Source organism: Ranitomeya variabilis, chromosome 5 (genome assembly GCF_051348905.1).
Source record: "Ranitomeya variabilis isolate aRanVar5 chromosome 5, aRanVar5.hap1, whole genome shotgun sequence".
NCBI lineage: Eukaryota > Metazoa > Chordata > Amphibia > Anura > Dendrobatidae > Ranitomeya > Ranitomeya variabilis.
This window is the reverse complement of record NC_135236.1, coordinates 575,709,359-575,728,466: the sequence shown is the minus strand read 5'-3', so window position 1 is coordinate 575,728,466 and position 19,108 is coordinate 575,709,359. Positions and strand designations below refer to the sequence as shown.

General features: G+C 41.8%; 2 protein-coding genes across 7 annotated transcripts in view; one reads left to right on the top strand and one right to left on the bottom strand.

The window, feature by feature from the left end:
- The window catches only part of LOC143776520 (teneurin-2-like), a 3,926,626-nt gene that overhangs the window by 3,819,101 nt on the left and 88,417 nt on the right, over window positions 1-19,108 (bottom strand). The window lies entirely within an intron of this gene.
- On the top strand, window positions 12,674-15,450 carry LOC143776518 (uncharacterized). The gene is made up of 6 exons (XM_077265977.1): window positions 12,674-13,382; window positions 13,470-13,544; window positions 13,652-13,723; window positions 13,823-14,036; window positions 14,130-14,289; window positions 14,401-15,450. The coding sequence occupies exons 1-6, from the start codon at window positions 13,338-13,340 to the stop codon at window positions 15,347-15,349; spliced, it is 1,515 nt and encodes a 504-aa protein (XP_077122092.1). The 5' UTR covers window positions 12,674-13,337; the 3' UTR covers window positions 15,350-15,450.

Sequence of the window (19,108 nt, the reverse complement as noted above, 5' to 3'; positions counted from 1 at the left end):
TTCACAGGTGGATTACAATCACAGGTAACTCCTCCATACCCAGCTGACAACACCATAGGCAATGTCACAGCTGACCCTGATCACGCTTCCTTCACAATGACCTTTGAAATGCTCATGACCATTGAATTTTTTTTTTCTAGCTACAAACATAAAAAAAGAAAGAGTCTAATCGCTGTAATCACAATGATTTGAAGAATCATGTTGCCAGGTTATGTATATCACACAATGAACACTGTAAAAACAAAACCTAAAAAACAATGCTGACATTTTTTTGTTTTCGCCATTTCATGGCACTTTTTCTTTTCTGTTTTCCCTGTCTATATTGATAGAGGAATAAAAAGAAGAATGAAAGTAAATAGGAAAGCGAAAAATGAAAATCGCTTTAGTGTGGGTAGAGGTTAATAGCTTTTATGATCAGAAGCATTCTTCTTAAATATCTGCAACAAGAAAATATAGTGTATACATATAGAATTAAGGGTCTAAAATGAAGCAGACTCAGATCCAAGAAACCTCTGCTCTGCACCCCTACAATTCTGCTAACGGCCAGTTTCTCTTCTCGTCAATGTAGTTGCCTAATGGCCCAGTAAATGTGCTAAGTCTATGATTTTTGGTTAGGCCCGAACAATAAATCGCTCCCCAGACATTATAAATTCTAACAACCAGAGAAAAACAACGGATCATTACTCTCAAACAACTGTTTATCTGGGTAAAAGAGAAACACTCTAACATAGTCAAATCAAAGCTGTCACTGTTTAGCAACCATAACTAGGAAAGCTAACAGTGTTCTGCACTAGCAAAGCTAAAAATGCATAGCACAGTTTCTTCCTGCAGCTGAATCGAATTACTTGATCAAGTGGAGACCATACTATGCATAATCCAACATTTTCACTAGTTCAAGCATCGGACTAGTACTTCTGCGAACTGTAAGTGCATCATGTTTATTGCAGCTATGAATGCACATACAATGGCTTTCTAAAGTATTCACCCCACTTGGCATTTTTCATGCTTTGCTACCTCACAACCTGGAACTTCACTGATTTTTTGAGGGTTCGCTTCAGTTCATGTAAAGAACATGCCTACAGCTATGAACATTTTGTTTTCTATTTTTGGGACGCACACAATAGGACAAAATAACTGAAAACTTCAGTGTGCATAACTATTCAATCCCCTAAAGTCATTACTTTGTAGAGCCGCCTTCTGTAGCAATTACAGCTGCAAGTCACTTTGGATAAGTCTTTATGAGCTTTCCACTGGGATTTTTGCCCATTCCTCAAGGCAAAACTGCTCCAGGTCCTTCAAGTTAGAAGTTCTCCTCTGGTGAACAGCAATCTTCAAGTCTGACCACTGATTTTCAATTGGATTAAGGTCTGGGCTTTAACTGAACCACACACAGCTCCCCTTGAATCACTCAAGTGTTGCTTTAGCAGTATGCTTTGGGTCATTGACTTGTTGGAACCTCTGTCCCTGTCTCAAATCACTGACAGACTGAAACAGGTTTTGCTCAAGAATATCCCTGTATTTTGAACTATCCATCTTCCCCTTGACTCAGACCATTTTTCCTGTCCGTGCTGCCGAAAAACATCCCCACAGCATGATGCTACCATTACCATGTTTCACTGCGGCGATGGTGTTCTTGGGGTGATGAGCTGTGTTGGTTTGGCTCCAGATATAACGTTTACCTTAGTGACAAAAAAGTTAAATGTTGGTCTCATCTGACCACAGGACTTTCCTCAATACATTTGGGGAGTCTGCCACAAGTCTTTAGGCAAACTCAAAATGAGTCTTACAAAGTAAAAGCTTTTTTCTACCCATTCTTGCATAAAGGCCATCTCTATGGAGTGTACAGCATATTGTGGTCATATAGATAAATATTCCACTCTCTCCTTGGGAACTCTGGAGCTCCTTCAGAGTTACTTTTGTTCTCTGTTCTGCCTTTCTGATTAATGCCCTCCTTGCCCAGGCTGAGAGTTTTGGTGGGCATCCCTCTCTTGGCAGGTGTTTTGTGGTGCCATGGTCTTTCCATTTGATGATAATTTATTTCTTGGTGCTCATAGAGGATTATCAGAGATTGGGATATTTTTTATAACCCAGCCCTGACTTGTACTACTCAACAACTTTGTCCCTGACGTGTTTGGAGATCTCCTTAGTCTTCATGGTGTTGTTTGGTTAATGTTGTCTTTGGGATAACTGGTGTTGCAGCCTGTGTGGCCTTTTAGAAATGGCGTGTATATACTAACAGGCTTTGTGACATTTAGACTGCACACTGGTGGACTTCCTTTCGCTAAGGATGTGACTTATAAAGGTAATTGCGTGCAACAGAAAGTTTAAGGGGGCTTCATCCCAAAGGGGGTGAATAGATATGCATATAATGCAAATACAGTGATTATCCTGAGAAAATGGTACCTGACAATGGTCATTTTTTTTAAAAGATGAAGTGAAAGCAGAAAGAAAAGGATCTTTCTAGCTGGTCTAATTTAAGGATCTGAACAACGTGAAAAACAGCCAAATTGTGGATGTTCTAAGCATACAACGTTTAATACCTCAAGGATGATCGAAAAGGGGCTGCCGCGCTAATACCAGTGTGCCGATGCACAAACTTAGTGACTGTATGCCGGTAGTCACTACACGTTCCAAAGTTAATAGAAAGGCATTTACTTGTTTGTGCCAGAAATCTCTGGTAATGCAGTTAGCTGGACTGAGTCCACAGTTGGGAAGTGTCCTCCCTTTGCACAGAATTGGCCCCTGAATCCCCATCTGCAAAAACCGGCAGTTAGCCTCGGCTGAAGGCGCCGCCGTGTAGTAGCGTGGTGAGCGGGGGGCGTGGTTAGCGGTGATGTCACCTGCCCGTGGAAGACGGACATGTACAAGGGCCAATCCCGACACATTTCGAGGGAACTGTCCCCCTTTCTCAAGTTTCTCAAGGGACTTCTCCCCAACTGTGGACTCAGTCCAGCTAACTGCATTACCAGAGTCTTTAGGCACAAACAAGTAAGTGTCGTTCTATTAACTTCGGAACGTGTTGTGACTACCGGCATACAGTCACTAAGTTTGTGCATCGGCACACTGGTATTAGCAGGCAGCCCCTTTTCCATTATCCTTGAGACATTTTCACAATTTCTTGGGCAGATTTGCACATCCCATCTGCCAGGGTGCCAGCGGCTTATACACTACAGTGGAATAGGACAGCGCCAGTGTGAGTTTGTTTTACAACATTTAATACCTACCAAAAGTGGTCCAAGGAATAGCAACTGGTAAACAAGGATGTGATTTAAGCTTGAAGGAGTTCTAAGGGAATATTAAAGCAGATACATTCCTAAATATCTTTAACAAATTACAATTGTTTTGTCTAGGGAGATATTCATTACAGAATTAAAGTGGTCACCTTGTTACACTAAATTAAACGTGTCCAAAACTATTTGTGCAAGTGCCTGTGAGCTGGTGAAGTAGAATTTCCAAACCTCCTCCCTTCATGTACAAGAAGTTTTGCTCACTGTGGATATTCTGATCTAATACTGTAGATATGTAGATAACAGGGGTCTTGACATAAGAACCTGCTCACACTGCATCACCCCCTGTCTATTTGATCTAATACTGGTGATACCAGAAATGATTAGAAGAGGCTGCTCACACTGCTGTTCACCTAGTCTGCATCATTTAAAATGTGAGATACCGGGAGTGCTGAAGTAAGAAAATGCTGCTCGTATTGCTGGCCACCCTGTTTTTTTATTAAATAGTGGAGATACCAGGGGTGCTGAGCTTGCTCATCGTGCAGTCCATCCTGTCTTTTATGATGTAATATTGGAGACATCAGTTGTGCTATGACTAAGAAGATGCTGCTTGTACTGCTGTCCATCTTCATTCTTAATGCCTTTACCCAGATATATGAACATTTCTAAAGGTAGATTACTAAGTGCAGGGGTTAACTAAATAGATAACTAAGTGCATTAGTTAAAGGGAACCTGTCACCCTGTTTTTTTCCATATGAGATAAAAATACTGTTAAATAGGGCCTGAGCTGTGCATTACAATAGTGTATTTTGTGGACCCCGATTCCCCACCTATGCTGCCGAAATACGTTACCAAAGTAGCCATTTTCGCCTGTCAATCAGGCTGGTCTGGTCAGATGGGCGTGGTGTCTTCCCCCAGATCTTGCTGAGTTTTCCGTTGGTGGCGTAGTGGTTTGCGCATGCCCAAGTCCAGAATCCACTGCACAGGGGAGGGAAAAGAACGCGATCTGCGCTATTCCCCTGGTGATCGGTGGGGGCGGCCATCTTCCTGTTGCCGCACGTGCACAGATTGAGCGCTCTGCTGCCCGGGGCTTCAGGAAAATGGCCGCGGGATGCCGCGCGTGCGCAGATGGAGATCGCGGCGGCCATTTTCCTGAAGCAGAGATGCGAACTCTGCTTCAGGAAAATGGCCGCCGCGATCTCCATCTGCGCACGCGCGGCATCCCGCGGCCATTTTCCTGAAGCCCCGGGCAGCAGAGCGCTCAATCTGCGCACGTGCGGCCACAGGAAGATGGCCTCCCCCACCGATCACCAGGGGAATAGCGCAGATCGCGCTCTTTTCCCTCCCCTGTGCAGTGGATTCTGGACTTGGGCATGCGCAAACCACTACGCCACCAACGGAAAACTAAGCAAGATCTGGGGGAAGACACCACGCCCATCTGACCAGACCAGCCTGATTGACAGGCGAAAACGGCTACTTTGGTAACGTATTTCGGCAGCATAGGTGGGGAATCGGGGTCCACAAAATACACTATTGTAATGCACAGCTCAGGCCCTATTTAACAGTATTTTTATCTCATACGGAAAAAACGGGGTGACAGGTTCCCTTTAAGAAACTGCTCTGTCTTGGCCCAAGTATAAGATAAAAGGTTATGGCAGCAAGAAGTAAGGCTAGCTATGGTTATGAGATGAACATATTCTAAGAGCTTAATATATCTAATTAATTTTATTTCTATAATAATTTCTATTTATATTACTATATATATATTTTTACAAAAGTAATTCTCACTACAAGGATGCAGATAAAACAACAGACAGCAGAGCAGTTTTGGTTTGATGGAGATGGAAATTACTTTTAAAAGTAGCACAAAAAATGAAATTGTGTGCACAGAAGAGAACCCAAGGTAATGAGAAGTCAGGAGATGCCAACTCAAGCGTGGTTCACTATTTCATAAACACACTAAACAAAAATGAACTGAGGGCTGTTTTGTCCTCCCTCTGGTGGCATCTGTCACTTCCATCACTAAAAACACTACTTCACCAACTGTCATGCTGGCTCCAATTTGTTTAGGATACTTAAGGACACATATATGATTTCATGACTGTCCTGTCAACGAGCATTTCTTTGCTTTTACAGTCCCTGACATTTCACAAGAACAATGCAACCTAACTTGCATCGTAAATACAATTTTCTTCTTTGTAAAAAAAAAGGCCTGTCATACCAAGTGCATTACACCTACAAATAAGGATTTACCAGACAAACAACAGAAGAAAATAATTATAAATTATTATTAGGCCAGTTTTAGCTTTGCAGTGCAGATACAGTGCCAATATTCTAGTTGCGTAGTAACTCCTTCCTCCTATTGGTTTTCCTTACCGGAACTTACATAACCGTATGGCTCCATGGTGCAGTCGTAATGCTGATGTCTTATTACAGTATTTTTTAATTGACTTGCCCCTGTTTTTAATAATTAGTTTGATTAATAGAACTGAAGAAATTGAATGTACTTTTTCTGTTACATTTTGTATTAATCTTTTTCAGATTAATATGTAGAGAAATTATATAGGTGAAATATTTGATTGGTTTAATCAGTGCACATATTCCATTATCAAGTACATACATTTGTATAGATTCTCTAATTTATAAAGAATGTTTCTAACTATAATACCACCACACATCAAACATAAAGATGTGTATGTTGCCTCTCTTAGGTGGCCATCATTTCGTTTTGTTTCATTGTTTTACAATGATACTCTAGATGATCATTGTGTATGTATTTTTTCAAAACGATTTTAGTGAATTAAAATATTTTAAAAAATGAGTGGGATCAAATAGTTTGAACATTGATTTTGTAATTGAACAAATATTGACACTTTTGCAGTCCCAATGTTTAAACGAAAAAGCGTGTAATCTATGTAAAAGCTAAAGATGCATTATAAAACTTTCCTTAATCTCCTCAAGGTTTTCTCTTTAGTTTTTTTAGAGAGACTATGGATTGCTATCAGTTGATTTTATTAGGCGTAGTCTTGTCATGACAGCCATTTCCCGAGCAAGACGCAGTTTTACAATGCCGCCTTTCATATGATTAGCCATCCATATAGTGTATTGACGTACACACAGTGCATCTGTATTATCTAGATTATTTTGTAGTAGAAGTTGTCAGCTTGGATATTATCACATTTCTGCATGGACCTGCTGCAGCGAAGTCCACTTCAATCATCATGTGCCACCATGCTGGCGATGGAAAACACATCATGGCCATTATCTCTGGGTGGTGCAGATGCTGTCCAGCCAGAGACTAGTATAGCTGGGAATTATGGTGCTGCACAATCAAGCTAATGGGTGTGTGTCATCCAGGGCAGCAATTTAGCTACCTGCTGTGGCCAATGGAACAGTACCATACCCTACTTAACCTCACAGCATACCGCTAGTAGTTGCCATATATTGTACCTCGCTTACTTTATGGACTCTGTTGCTATTGTTGTGTTAACCTTGATCTGGACCCAGCTTGTGATCTTGACTACATCTGGCTATCTATACTTTAAACTTGATCCTCTGGCCAGCAACTACTTTGTGTACACAACCCAAAGGACTCCATTGTAAGGCGAGATTCGTATATGTTTGTTAAAGGAAGGAGACCATGGTTCCCTGGGACCTATTAGAAAGAGTGGCTAGCACCAAGTCTGTCTGAGGGTGCCATTCTGTGAGCTGATGACCTTTGGCAAACTTAGATTATATATGGACAAAAACTTTTCTTATGACATAACCCCTTTACAGAAGAATTCTCATATTATTAAACTAGTATAGTTAGATAGCCTGAAAATAAACTAGAGACTTGTAAGCTGTGTGATGCAAAAGCACAAGTTGAAAGTAACACTTTAATATTGAAAGCTATAGCTATCTTATGTAAGAGTGTGTTAGTGTTGCTAACATTTCCCCTTGAAGACGTGTATTGATGAAATGTGCTATGCTGTTTGTATGTGTGATAATTTGTATTGTTAGCAATGAAGTGGTATTCTGACTAGCCGCAGGTAGTTGACAGGGTTAGTTAGAGTTAATAGCTGGGACTAGCCCAGAGGGGAGGGGCTAAGTGAGGGCACAACACAGATCTTCCTGGAAGTGAGTCATATAGGGCCTAGCTTGCAGCTTGAGCAGACCACTGGTCTGATTTGTCAATAGAACCACATGGAAGTGGGTGACCCTGTGGTGAGAGGGAGACGACCGCACAGATAGTAAGACTGCGCCATTAATATTTGATTATTAGATAGTAAGACTCAGTAGAGAAAGGAGAAAGCTGTAAGAAGAGTAAATAGCAGCCCAGAGTCAGGACAGAAATAGTGAGAGAGCAAAGGAAAAAGTATTGGGGCCTGGGGCAGGAAGCTTATCAGAACTGTACACAGTTATCTGCCAGTATGGTAATGCAGCATTAAGGGAAGATGAAACATGACAAAGAGCCGAGCAAATGCCCCATGTTGTAGTCCAAAGGCATCAGTAAAAAAGGAAGCAGGTTGGAGTTTAGGACGGTGAAACTATCAAGAATGAAGGAAGATTCCGAATTAGTGTGCTGGGCTGTGCTAAGAGAAGAGTAAGGCTATGTGCACACATTGCAGATTGGTGTGCGGATTTTTCTGCACTGTTTTTGCAAAATCTGCAGGTAAACCGCACTGCATATTACCCATGGATTTGCCGCAGATTTACCGTGGTTTTTGTGCAGTTTTTGTCCGGATTCCACCTGCGGTTTTACACCTGCGGATTCCTATTGAGGAGCAGGTGTAAACCGCTGCGGAATCCGCACAAAGAATTGACATGCTGCGGAAAAAAACACTGCTGCATTTCTGCGCATTTTTTTCTGCAGCATGTGCACTGCGGATTTTGTTTTCCATACGTTTACATACTACTGTACAACACAAGGAATACTGCTGCAGATCCGCAGCGTCAAATCCGCAACGTGTGCACATAGCCGAAGTAACCGAGGAAGGCAGAGTAATTTCCAGGAAAGAAGGAAATGTGTGTGATGATGCTTCTTGGCAAAGAAATGTCCTTGAAGATAAATGCCTACTATCTGCTGTATATAGATCATACCAATTTTGTTTAAGTAAAAATATATTTAGTTATGAAATGTGGTCTGCCTCACAAAAGTCTGTAACATCTGGTCCTGACCAGCTGACGACAATGGCACCATGTGGTCTGCAGAGGCGTATCGACAATGCAGCAAAAGTCCAAACACCCAGTCAGCATCCGCATTTTCATGTCGAGTGCAGGGGCATGGAAGATGAGTAACTTACGCACAGCTACTGCCCTCAGTCATGTTACACTTACATCCCAAATGTCAAAAGATGTCTGATAACTAATCTTGTGAAAGCCCATAGAAATTGTGCAGCATGTTATCACGCAAAATTACAAAAATGAATAAAAATTTGAAAACAACCTAAGAATGAATATCTTGTTATATCCCAGCAATGAATAAAGATCTCATAATGGCAATAAACACTAAAACTCCTGCCAAAGACAGCAAAAAGAAGTGACTCAGTAATATGCAGCATAATTAGACTTTAGGTGACCCACCAAACCCAACATACATTTCACTATGCTGTATTAATCATCATTCTTGAGAGACATAATGTATGTAAAGAGGAGGGCCAAACACTCTAAACAAATTTTTGTCAGCTATATTTTCAAATGGTGTCAAATTTAGTCTCGCTATGTCAAATCTTACACTGAATGATAGTAATAGTTTCATAATAGCACAGATGGCATTGTCATATACTATACACAGATTATAGCAGATATCACATTTCAATCAGTATCAAGAGGAATCAAAACAAAACAAACTTGTTATATAAGATTCCCTTTAATGTTCCACACATGAACAAACCTAAAGCTACTTCAGCTTTCCAGAAATCAAAGAAGAACGTTGAGAAATACTGTGAGCTGTAATGAGCTGCAGATTATTCAAGAAGTGAACTGGATAGGTTTCTTTGGATGTAGCACATACACCTATTCTAATGAGTGCTCACTTAAACATCAATAGTCAGATTATCAAACTATGCTGACTGCATTTTGTATTTGTACATCTGTCTGCTCCAACAAGAAAAAAGGGCAGCAGACTTTAGTCTATTAGAATGACAGGTAGCCCTCCTTCTAACAACCGCTTTTTACTCTCCCTGACAAATGCGCTCTGTGCCATATTTGACATTTGTGTCGTAATCAGGACTGATGGATAGGGACGCCAGCTCTGCCGAAAGTACCCCCCGATTTAATGTGAGCGATTTGTCAAACGTGCTACGGTTGCACTGCTGTCAGACACAGACCATAAAACATTCTGTCATCTCTGCACTAACCAAGGTCGTTTTGGCAGGTACAGAAGAGATCTCCAAGAGATGTCCATGGTCATAGTTGGTAATATGACTGGCCTACTTTTCATGTCTGCTATTGTTAGAGGCAAAATAACATGTAAAATATAAATCAATGCCATAAAAGATATACTATTATTTTGAGTGATAACCACACAATGGAACTAAACCTTAAATAAACAGCATCCAGTTACACAGTATCTTAGCAGTTAGGGTAAAACAGGCCAGAGGAGAAAGCCTGAAAAACACTGCTTAAACTTAATAGAGATGTTAGTGGACTCAGAGGATGCACAACACAAAAGTAGTTTGCAAACAATTGCAAAATTGAGATTCATATGTAACAATCGCCAGCTTGTCAGGCTGCAAGGCCTAAGCTATATTTATTTCTCACATTTGGATAATATGTCTTAAGCATGTGTAGGTTTTGCCAGAAATAACAAGCACATACTCTAATGTCATAGGCAAATACTATATGGCATATACAGCAAACATAGCATACATCTCCACAGTATCCTCCTGGACAATAAACATACACAACATAGAAAGCCAATACAGAACAAAAGAGATTGTCTCAAGTTATTAAATGGTTAAAATTGCTCTTGTAAAAACTTTTACCTCTAGTTAAAAATCTTCAGTTTTACAGTTTACCGACTTATCTGTGGTCTCAGAGTGGTGGCTAATCATAGCACTGAGTGGTCAGCGTACGTATATGTCACATGCATCAATGGTATCAATAACAAATAAAGCGTGGCACACATAACAAGCCTTCATGTAGACCTATCAGAAAAATAAAACAAGTACATTTCATAAAAATATATTTTAGACGGCTTAATAAGTAAAAAAAAAAAACATTCAAGTTTATACAATGACAGTTGTGCAAACAAAATACAAAAAAAGATGGCAGAAAGGCTTTTTTTAACAATATCCTCCCACTTGTCATTTTTTCCCCCAATTTTTCAGTACATTCAATATTTAATTGATTGGTGTCTTGAAAACAACTTATCAAACAAAAAAACAACCCCTTAGGCTACTTTCACACTAGCGTTAACTGCATTACGTTTCAAAACGTCTTTTTTCAGAAAAAACGCATCCAGCAAAACTTTTTGCTGGATGCGTTTTTTTCCCATAGACTTGTATTGGCGACGTATGGCGACGGATTGGCATACGTCGTGTACGTTTTACGACGGATGCGTCGAAATTTGGCGACACGTCGTCTCAAAAAAACGTAGATTGTAGCGTTTTTTGTCTCCGCCTAAAAAACGTGTCGCGACGCATCCTGCGGCATACGTCGTTGGCTGCAATGGAAGCCTATGAGCGACGGATGCGTCGGGACACGTCGTACGACGCAATGCAGCGCTGCAATACGTTTTTTTTACACTGAGCATGCTCAGAAGCTGGATTTTGTTGCCAATTGGCCAGACACCCCCAAATCTATATAAACCTGGCCTGGGCCTTCAACCCCACATATGCCTGCAAGACCCATGAGAAGACTTCCAGCAAGAGCTAGCCAGCCACAAGACCCCAGCGTGACACAGGAGCCAGCCACAGGAAGGAGCCAGCCACAGGAAGGAGCCAGCCACAGGAAGGAGCCAGCCACAGGACTCCAGCCATAAGACCTCAGCCACAAGACCACAGCCTGACACAGGAGCCAGCCACAGGAAGGAGCCAGCCACGGGACTCCAGCCACAAGACTCCAGCCACCATAGAGCCAGTGTGAGTATTGCAATTTTTGTGTGCATCTGTGTGCCTGTGCATTTGTGTGTGTATATGAGGTACTGACTACAGAAAGAGCTTAAAACCTGAAGAGAACCTGAGGCCTGCCATCGTCCTGCACCAGCCAGTGCCATGCTAGAGTCCAGATGCAGCCTGATTCCAGCCACTGTGAAGACCTGCTGCTTCAGCCAAAGGATTGTCAGCCTTTTGTATGTGTGTGTATGCGTCTTCTGATTGGGTTCACCTTTCTGCCTTTGTTGTACATATGTGTATTTGCCTAAAGCTATGTGCGTGCATGTGTGTATTTTTGTACGGCTGTGTGCTTTTGTATCATGTGCCTGCACCATATTATGCCTTTGCCAATTTTATGCCTGTTCATGTGGGAGGGTATGTGTCCATGTGCAGGATTGCATCAGGATGTGGTCAGGATTTTCCATCAGTATTTGTACGCCAAAACTAGGAGTGGGTGATCAAAGCAAAAGTATGCCTTTTTTCGTATTATACTTTACCTAATTTTTACACTCCTGGTTTTGGCTTTACAAATACTGCTGGAAAATCCTGACCAAATTCTGAGGCGATCCTGAATGTGGACACATACCATGCATGTTTTTTGTGTGCGTCTTGTTGATTGCATGTGCATTTGTCCATGCTGTAATAGGTTATTTGCCTTTTTCTGATGTATTGACTGTATAGTGGTCTGTGCAGCATGTGGTTTTATTTTTTTTTTTTTTTTTAAATCTGATGTGTTTTTTAAAAAAGTCTAGCGGTCTGCAGCTTGTGGTTTGAATGTGTGAGTGTGGGTTTTTTCTATTTAATAAAAGTGTTGATTTTTTTTAAATTACAGTTATAACCTTTTGCAGTTGAAGTACTTGTATTTAAAATAAAGAGCATGTCAGCTCCTAATTGTGATTTAAAAAAAAAAAGAGTGAAAAAAAAAATTATAATAAAATGTTTATAAAAAAAATTTCCGTAGTATTATTTCATAAAGGTAAATTTAAAACTGGTGTATGTACCAATGGTTACACATGCAATACAGGGTTGGTTGAGGGCTAATTTTTTTAATAAAGGTTAACCTGTATTTTTTTTTTTTTTTTTTTTTTGGGGGGGGGGGGGGGGAGGTTATTTATTTTACATAAAATGTGTCAAATATATTTTTTCTTGGTGTTAACATTAAAAAATTTTATTTTATGGGACATGGAAATTAATGGTATATCGTGCCACTTTTTTTGGGGGGGGGTTTTGGTGTTCACCTGTATGAACATTTCTGACATCATTTTAGTAGGGTGTTTATCATTGAGCATTACCTAGTTCAGGGGGTGGTCTAACTATAGATCCATTATACATATTAACAGATAAACCAGGACCGCTGCCCACCAGGACCACAGCCACCGGCTATCCACCAGGACCACATTTTCTATTCTTTAAAAGTAAGTTTTGAAGACCCCAAATCTGCTACTGCAATGTGTAGAGCAGATTGCAAGTGTCTTTTTAACTTACAGAGCCACCAGGACCACAGCCACCGGCTATCCCACCAGGACCACAGCCACCGGCTATCCCACCAGGACCACAGCCACCGGCTATCCCACCAGGACCACAGCCACCGGCTATCCACCAGGACCACATTTTCTATTCTTTAAAAGTAAGTTTTGAAGACCCCAAATCTGCTACTGCAATGTGTAGAGCAGATTGCAAGTGTCTTTTTAACTTACAGAGCCACCAGGACCACAGCCACCGGCTATCCCACCAGGACCACAGCCACCGGCTATCCCACCAGGACCACAGCCACCGGCTATCCCACCAGGACCACAGCCACCGGCTATCCACCAGGACCACATTTTCTATTCTTTAAAAGTAAGTTTTGAAGACCCCAAATCTGCTACTGCAATGTGTAGAGCAGATTGCAAGTGTCTTTTTAACTTACAGAGCCACCAGGACCACAGCCACCGGCTATCCCACCAGGACCACAGCCACCGGCTATCCCACCAGGACCACAGCCACCGGCTATCCCACCAGGACCACAGCCACCGGCCTTTGTACATCAACAATGTCCTCTTCTGACAGCCCTCCTCCACAGCAACAGCGTTTATCGGTAAATTAACACAACATTTTTTTTTTTTTAAATTTCTTTAAATTACATTTTTATGGATAACTACATGCATAAATTATGTTTCAACAGGAAGCTGAATCAGATGAGGAGCTGTCAGAAGGGGGCGAGACGGGTGGAGAGATGCAAGTGGAGGAGGAACCAAGTGTAAGTATTGGTGAAACAGTTGTTTTGCACATCACACTGCACCATACACAAAACAGATTACTAAACACCTGCCTACCTTAACTGAGAATTTGTTTCCTTTATTTCAGGCTGCTGCTGCCGCTGAAGGCTCTCCCAGACAGTCCCAGAGTCGGCGGACTCGTCGCCGCGGTCGGCCATCAGTGAGTTTTTTTTTTTTGGGGGGAGGGGGATTCTATTGGTACTTTAGTATTTCAGTGTACTAATTTGTTTGTTTTCCTTTTTTTTTTTTTTTGACACAGGCTTCACAGCGTGCTCCCGCAGAAGAGGAGGATGATGATGATGACATTGATGTAGACTGTCTCATCGAGGAGGTTCGTGAGTGGGAGCCGCTGTGGAACATGGCTGACCGCAGGCATGCAGATACCGGTGTCACCCGTCGGCTCTGGGACGAAGTGTGTCGCACCCTGTTTCCAAGGCGGGAGAGCCTTCATCCTCAGCAGCAGAGCAAACTAGGTAAGTATTCACTTTCCAGTGATGTTTTGAGCTGACTGTAATGTATTGCATTTACCAATTTTTTGTTTTTTCTTTTGATTCTTGTCTTCACAGTTGGAAAGGTTAGGAAGCGGTGGCGGTCACTGAGGGATCGCTTTAAGAGGGAATTCAATGATGAGATGAAGGCCCCGAGTGGCTCTGCAGGAAGGAAGAGGAGCAGATATAAATATGGCCAGGCCCTCTCCTTCCTGAGGCGAACCATGCTAAGCAGAGTGTAAGTATTCTACAGCCCAATTATAACCATGTTAACCTGTCTACTTAGTTTGCTTTCAGTCAGGGCTTTTTCATTCCAATGTATTAATTTCTTTTGTTTTTTCTTTCACAGCACCTTCTCCAGCCACCGGGCGCCTGCATCTTCCTCTGCGCCCTCTGGAGCGATCCCTCCTGAGTCCGCCACTGAGGGCCACGTCGGTAGGCCCCACACCTCTGTCCCCTCCTCTGACCCCTCCTCTGACCCCTCTGTCCCCTCCACTTCATCCGTCCCAAGCAGTGGAGCATTATTGCAGCCTTCATTGCTCGCATCTGATGCTGAACAGATAGCGTTTCCTTTACCCCACCCCTCTGATCCTGCCACCTCGACACCACCATTAGGTTCGTGGCGGCAGCGACAGAGGGGTCAGGAAAAGAGCTATGCTCCTGAGTTCTTGCACCTGAATGCATCCTTCCAAGGCTCTTTCAAAATTTTGGGAGAGCAAGTGACTGCTGGTTTCAACATGGTGCAGTCACGCATCAGTGAAACAAGCCGTGAAACCAGCAGTCGCTTGGATAGGCTGCATTCAGCTGTAAGTCCCGATCCGGCCAATATTTTTTTTAACTCCATGCTCAGGACCATGGAGAAACTATCTTTTGAGCAACAGATGCGGGTAATGAATACCTGCCATAATGCTCTACTGCAGGCCGTTAACGAGTCTACCCACACACCTCGCCACACCTCCACTCCAATTCCACACCATACCCAGCATTACCAAACCCAGCCCCAATACCCACACCAGCACCATTACCAAACCCAGTCCCACTACCCTACCCAGTCACAATACCCAACCCAGTCCCCACAACAATCCCGGCCCCAAGACCAAATTACTTCCCCAATGTTTTCCTTACTGAACTTTTCTCTTCCCCCTACCCCAACACCACCCCCCTCTGGTCAGCCTCTTGGTTTACCCCCCCCTTCCACTGCACCCCAAACAAGTAGGGTTTCCCCACCTATCGACGTGGTCCAACCTTCCGGCCCATCCTCCTCTCATATCTCCACCCAACAATTTGAAAATTTGTAAATTGTTATTAATATAAATAATATTATAAAAAATGTTCACATTTTTCAAAAAAAAAGTTGGAAAATAAAAATATATTTTTTTTGCAAAACAAAAAAAAAAAAAAAAAGAGTTAAAATAAAATTCGGATTACAATTCTACTCTTTGTGTGTGTGTGGATTTATTAAGGTTATATAATAAAAAAAGGTTTAATAAAAACAAACACCAGACATGTAAGAGGTATAACATAATGGTTTTACTAGCAAGAAAACCACGCTTTTGGGCCTTTTTTTTTTGGGGGGGGGGCAGAAACACTTTTTTTACATAACCAAAACACATGGGAAACAGGTTACACATGGGAAACAGGTTACACAATCATGTCTTGCCACGGGATCCGCCCGACAGGTGAGACAAAATAATCGGCAAACTGGTCCCTCATCCTTGTAACTGAACTTGTAGAGCGAAACGAGCTGCTGCGGTAGTCCCACAAGGTGGTCTCCAACTCTTCATCATCCAAAGAAACGGGCTCCTTTGACAGGACAAAGTTGTGGAGCACCACACAGGCTTTAACTACCTCGTCTATAGTTGTTGTTTTCAGCTTGATAGCCGTCAGCAGAACTCGCCACTTCGCCGTCAATATGCCAAAGGAACACTCCACTACTCTTCGTGCTCTAGTAAGCCGGTAATTAAAGACCCGCTTGGTATGGTTTAAGTTCCGGCTACTGTACGGTTTCAGTAGGTGCAGCGACAGTTGAAAGGCTTCATCACCTACAAAGACATATTCCAGGGCTGGGTCATTTGTTCCTGGCAGTGGTCTGGCTGGCGGAAAATCGTAGCTCTCTCCATAAAGGCAACGACCCATCGGAGAGTTTTTAAACACTTGCGAATCGTTGGACCGTCCATACGCTCCAATGTCCACGGCAAGGAACCTGCAGTTGGCGTCTGCAATAGCCATAAGGACGATGGAGAAATACTTCTTATAATTATAATACTCCGATCCTGTTCCTGCCGGTTTCGCAATCCTTATATGTTTCCCGTCAACTGCACCCACACAATTAGGGAAATTGCAAATTTGCTGAAACTCTTCTGCACTTCGCAACCAGATTTCCATGGATGGTTGGGGGATATACTCTGGTTGCAAAGTGGTCCAAACAGCCCGACATGTGTCCTTCACTATTCCAGAGATAGTTGAAATGCCCAGCCTGAACTGATAATGGAGCGAAGTCATAGATTCACCCGTAGCTAGGAAACTGTATAAAAAAAAAATTTAAAAATGTTAGAAAATATTGCACAGACAAACAATTTTTAATATGGCACTGTTAATTTTTTTTTTAAGGACAGGACACCCAATGAAACCAGCATGAAACCGGTGTTAAAAAACAGTGGAATGTCCGCCAAGAAAACCCAAACTACATGCTGCAGAAAATAGTGCGCAATATGTCAGCGCAGTATTGTCTGCAGCATGTAATATAACATTCAAAATGACCAATGACAGAAAAAAAGCAGTTGCATGTCATCAAACCCAAAAAACCCAAAAAAAAACAAAAAAAAAACTGCAGAACATGCAACGCAATTTTTCAGCGCAGTATTTTCTGCAGTCTGTTATCTAACATTCAATAGCAGCAATGACATTTAAATAAAGCAGTTGAATGTCCGCCAAGAAAACCCAAACTACATGCTGCAGAAAATAGTGCGCAATATGTCAGCGCAGTATTGTCTGCAGCATGTAATATAACATTCAAAATGACCAATGACAGAAAAAAAGCAGTTGCATGTCATCAAACCCAAAAAACCCAAAAAAAAAAAAAAAAAAACTGCAGAACATGCAACGCAATTTTTCAGCGCAGTATTTTCTGCAGTCTGTTATCTAACATTCAATAGCAGCAATGACATTTAAATAAAGCAGTTGAATGTCCGCCAAGAAAACCCAAACTACATGCTGCAGAAAATAGTGCGCAATATGTCAGCGCAGTATTATCTGCAGCATGTAATATAACATTCAATATCAGCAATGAAATAAAAAAAAGAGGCTTACCGCAGGGTCACCATCAGCCGCTCCGCCGGTGTGATGGCAAGCCTCATCCTTGTATCCTGTCTTCGGATGACATCCTCCAGTTTTGCAAGCAAAAAATCGAAATGTTCCATCCTCATCCGCACATAGTTGTGGAATTTGTGTGGATTGTGCCGCAACTCCAGGTACAGAGTGGACTGGACACCCCGGGTCATCCGTAGTTGATTAATAGGATGAATCCACATTCGTCTTCGTCTCCGTTGCTGCAGAAGCATCCTACGCCTTTCCGCTGCCGCCTCCTTCTCCCGCACTATGATATCCAGGCGATTTGTCTCAAAGATAACGTCGGTAACCAAACTAGCAATCCTACCAAGAACACCTTCCATCGCTGCCACAAAACTAAACCCACAAAGATGGGCTGTAAATACAGTACTATATAGTTTTTCAAATTTTCCAGTAGCCAATCAAATTTTGGGAGCCTCCCCTTTTAAAAACGGATCCGTCGGAAAAACGGATACAACGGATGGTAAAACGGATACAACGTATGCAACGCATCCAGTATTTTCGACGGAAACGTTTAGCGGATTTGCGACGGATCCGTCGAAATGCTGGATGCGTGGCATACGTTTGTCACCGTTTTTCACTTTTTTGACGCATCCGTTTTTTCGGCCAAAAAACGGATTTGCGACGTAATGCAGTTAACGCTAGTGTGAAACTAGCCTTATACAGCTATTATTGCAATGGAATAAAAATGGTATTGTACCTGGAAAAAGGAAAGGAGAAAAACAAAGAACAAAAATGAAAAAAAAAAATATCCCTGTCTTGAAAGAGCTAATACTGATATTTTCTATGTGACAGCTAAAAGTATAGAAAACAAAGCTTCATGTTAACTAATCCTTACATCATACCATAGGCCAAGGCATCCAGGGAGAAAGACAATCTTTATGAAATTCTGTACACAACTCAGCTAAAAACTTCTTTCCTTTTTTATTCCAAAATTCATTGTTATATTTTGGTCTAATCATTCTTATGAGGAAAAGAGCACAGTATCCACAAATACTGGTGTAGTTTAGAAGACTTTCTAATTCCATGCAAACCACGTATAGAAAATGTATTTTTCAAGCAGAAAAAAGGATGGGAATATATGAAGACTGCAAGAAATGTCATTCAATTAAGTCATGAATTAAACTACATAAATGATTATGGTGAGGTATTATAGTACAGGTTAATTCTCCAGCCAAGAACCAACAGAGACACTGTGCATAGAGAAAACCAGCAATTTATGTCCACCATCCCTTGCAGCTGTGTCAGTCATTCAGAAAATAGATAGCGTAATACTAAGGGGTTACAGCAGACAAACATTTGTGTCTCTTGATAAAAACTTCATCCAGATACTATATATAAGCATTGCTGTCGCCAACAGAAGAAATACAGTACATACCATACAGCACTGACCAGCCTTACCTTTCCACAATTCATCAAAAAGAAAGTATTCCCATATTATAAAGCAAGTATAGTTAGACAATGTGAAAATAAGCACGTGTCTTGCTTTTTCCACTTGCTCTCATTCAACTGCAATGAGAACTTTGATCTAACATCATACATAGCTTATGTGCGCAGTAGTTACGTTCCAGGCTGATGAGTTAAATACTGAGATACCAGCCACCTCTCCATTGATTTCTATACAGCAGTAGGATGCTGTCCTCTCCCTCCATCTTAGCTCTTCATCAAGCTGCTGTTATCAGTCTTGCCGAGGAGAAGCCACCAGAGAT